General features: G+C 49.6%; 1 protein-coding gene across 1 annotated transcript; it reads right to left on the bottom strand.

The window, feature by feature from the left end:
- Window positions 1–2,470: 2,470 nt before the first annotated feature.
- On the bottom strand, window positions 2,471–2,788 carry LOC138355651 (WAG22 antigen-like). The gene has a single exon (XM_069310972.1). It carries the CDS (start codon window positions 2,786–2,788, stop codon window positions 2,471–2,473), a length of 318 nt encoding a protein of 105 aa, XP_069167073.1.
- Between the last annotated feature and the right edge of the window lie 398 nt (window positions 2,789–3,186).

Below are 3,186 nucleotides of genomic sequence, written 5' to 3'. Positions count from 1 at the left end.
ATAGGCGAGTACACACACTCTCACACTCACACACACACACACACACACACACACACACACACACACACACACACACACACACACACTCACACACACTCACACACACACACACACACTCACACACACACACTCTCACACACACACACACTCTCACACACACACACACACACTCTCACACACACACTCTCACACACACACACACACACTCTCACACACACTCTCACTCACACTCTCACTCACACTCTCACTCACACTCTCACTCACACTCTCACTCACACTCTCACTCACACTCTCACTCACACTCTCACTCACACTCTCACTCACACTCTCACTCACACTCTCACTCACACTCTCACTCACACTCTCACTCACACTCTCACTCACACTCTCACTCACACTCTCACTCACACTCTCACTCACACTCTCACTCACACTCTCACTCACACTCTCACTCACACTCTCACTCACACTCTCACTCACACTCTCACTCACACTCTCACTCACACTCTCACTCACACTCTCACTCTCACTCTCACTCACACTCTCACTCACACTCTCACTCACACTCTCACTCACACTCTCACTCACACTCTCACTCACACTCTCACTCACACTCTCACTCACACTCTCACTCACACTCTCACTCACACTCTCACTCACACTCTCACTCACACTCTCACTCACACTCTCACTCACACTCTCACTCACACTCTCACTCACACTCTCACTCACACTCTCACTCTCACTCACACTCACACTCTCACTCACACTCTCACTCACACTCTCACTCACACTCTCACTCACACTCTCACTCACACTCTCACTCACACTCTCACTCACACTCTCACTCACACTCTCACTCACACTCTCACTCACACTCTCACTCACACTCTCACTCACACTCTCACTCACACTCTCACTCACACTCTCACTCACACTCTCACTCACACTCTCACTCACACTCTCACTCTCACTCACACTCACACTCTCACTCTCACTCACACTCTCACTCACACTCTCACTCACACTCTCTCACTCTCACTCACACTCTCACTCTCACTCTCACACTCTCACTCTCACACTCTCACTCTCACACTCTCACTCACACTCTCACTCACACTCTCACTCACACTCTCACTCACACTCTCACTCACACTCTCACACTCTCACTCACACTCTCACTCACACTCTCACTCACACTCTCACTCACACTCTCACTCACACTCTCACACTCACACTCTCACACTCACACTCTCACACTCACACTCTCACTCACACTCTCACACTCACACACTCACACACTCACACACATACACACTCACACACATACACACTCACACACACACAATCTCTCTCTCTCTCTCTCTCTCTCTCTCTCTCTCTCTCTCTCTCTCTCTCTCTCTCTCTCTCTCTCTCTCCCTCTCTCTCTCTCTCTCTCTCTCTCTCTCTCTCTCTCTCTCTCTCTCTCTCACATTGTTCTTCATTCAATAAATAAATAGTCACTAGCATTGTTTTCAAGAAATATATAAACTCTAGTTAGTGTTAAACTTAGTAAGACACTGCTTTATGTAGTCACAATCAACTTTAAGTAATATATCAAACTAATCATGGGAATCTTTCTACTAATAAACTTATGCGTCATATAAAATGAGTAAAACTTCCTATCAACTTAATACAAAGGTACTATGATAACATGTTATCTGCATTTGACTGTTTACATCTGTTCATAATTCTTTCACAAAAACACGATTCTTTAAGTAACTAGTTCAATTTTTCGTAACTTGCATTTTCCGTTTATTAATCTGATAAAATAAATATTTTCTTAGTCACTTTATCTTAAAACTGTTCTCTGAACACCAGTACTTTACCCTTACTTACCTGAGTTAAGGTATCCTAATGTAACTTATCTAGCTCAACTTACCTAGCCTCCCTCACCTTATGTAACTTAAACTAACAATACTTATATATTTTCCTCAATATCTGAGGTAACTTACCCATCCTTACCTGATGTGAGTGTGACGGAGAGTGGGTCATGAGGGAGTGTGACGGAGGATTTTACGAGGGTGAAGGTGTGTGGTGTTGACGAGTGTGAAGGGGGGTGTGGTGTTGACGAGTGTGAAGGGGGGGGTGGTGTTGACGAGTGTGAAGGGGGGTGTGTGGTGTTGACGAGTGTGAAGGGGGGTGTGTGGTGTTGACGAGGGTGAAGGGGGGTGTGTGGTGTTGACGAGGGTGAAGGGGGGTGTGTGGTGTTGACGAGGGTGAAGGGGGGTGTGTGGTGTTGACGAGGGTGAAGGGGGGTGTGTGGTGTTGACGAGGGTGAAGGGGGGTGTGTGGTGTTGACGAGGGTGAAGGGGGGTGTGTGGTGTTGACGAGGGTGAAGTGCGTGCAGGTGGAGGCCAGGCAACAATGTGTCCGCTGTTCATACACAAACACTGTCGTGAGCGGCAGTCGTGTCGGTATGTTGAGTTTCTTAGACCTGACATGTTGTTGTGAGCCCCTCTGTCATGGCTCCTCCAGTGGTGCCCTCTGTCATGGCTCCTCCAGTGGTGCCCTCTGTCATGGCTCCTCCAGTGGTGCCCTCTGTCATGGCTCCTCCAGTGGTGCCCTCTGCCCATGTTGTGAGACCCTCTGTCATGGCTCCTCCAGTGGTGCCCTCTGTCATGGCTCCTCCAGTGGTGCCCTCTGCCCATGTTGTGAGACCCTCTGTCATGGCTCCTCCAGTGGTGCCCTCTGCCCATGTTGTTGTGAGCCCCTCTGTCATGGCTCCTCCAGTGGTGCCCTCTGTCATGGCTCCTCCAGTGGTGCCCTCTACCCATGTTGTTGTTGTTGGCTCCTCCAGTGGTGCCCTCTACCCGTGTTGTTGTTGTTGGCTCCTCCAGTGGTGCCCTCTACCCGTGTTGTTGTTGGCTCCTCCAGTGGTGCCCTCTACCCGTGTTGTTGTTGTTGGCTCCTCCAGTGGTGCCCTCTACCCGTGTTGTTGTTATTGGCTCCTCCAGTGGTGCCCTCTACCCGTGTTGTTGTTGTTGGCTCTTCCAGTGGTGCCCTCTACCCGTGTTGTTGTTGTTGGCTCCTCCAGTGGTGCCCTCTACCCGTGTTGTTGTTGTTGGCTCCTCCAGTGGTGCCCTCTACCCGTGTTGTTGTTGTTGGCTCCTCCAGTGGTGCCCTCTACCCGTGTTGTTGTTGTTG

This window comes from Procambarus clarkii, chromosome 68 (genome assembly GCF_040958095.1).
Source record: "Procambarus clarkii isolate CNS0578487 chromosome 68, FALCON_Pclarkii_2.0, whole genome shotgun sequence".
Classification (NCBI taxonomy): Eukaryota; Metazoa; Arthropoda; class Malacostraca; order Decapoda; family Cambaridae; genus Procambarus; species Procambarus clarkii.
Note: the sequence above shows the minus strand (reverse complement) of the source record. Positions and strands in the feature narration are given on the sequence as shown.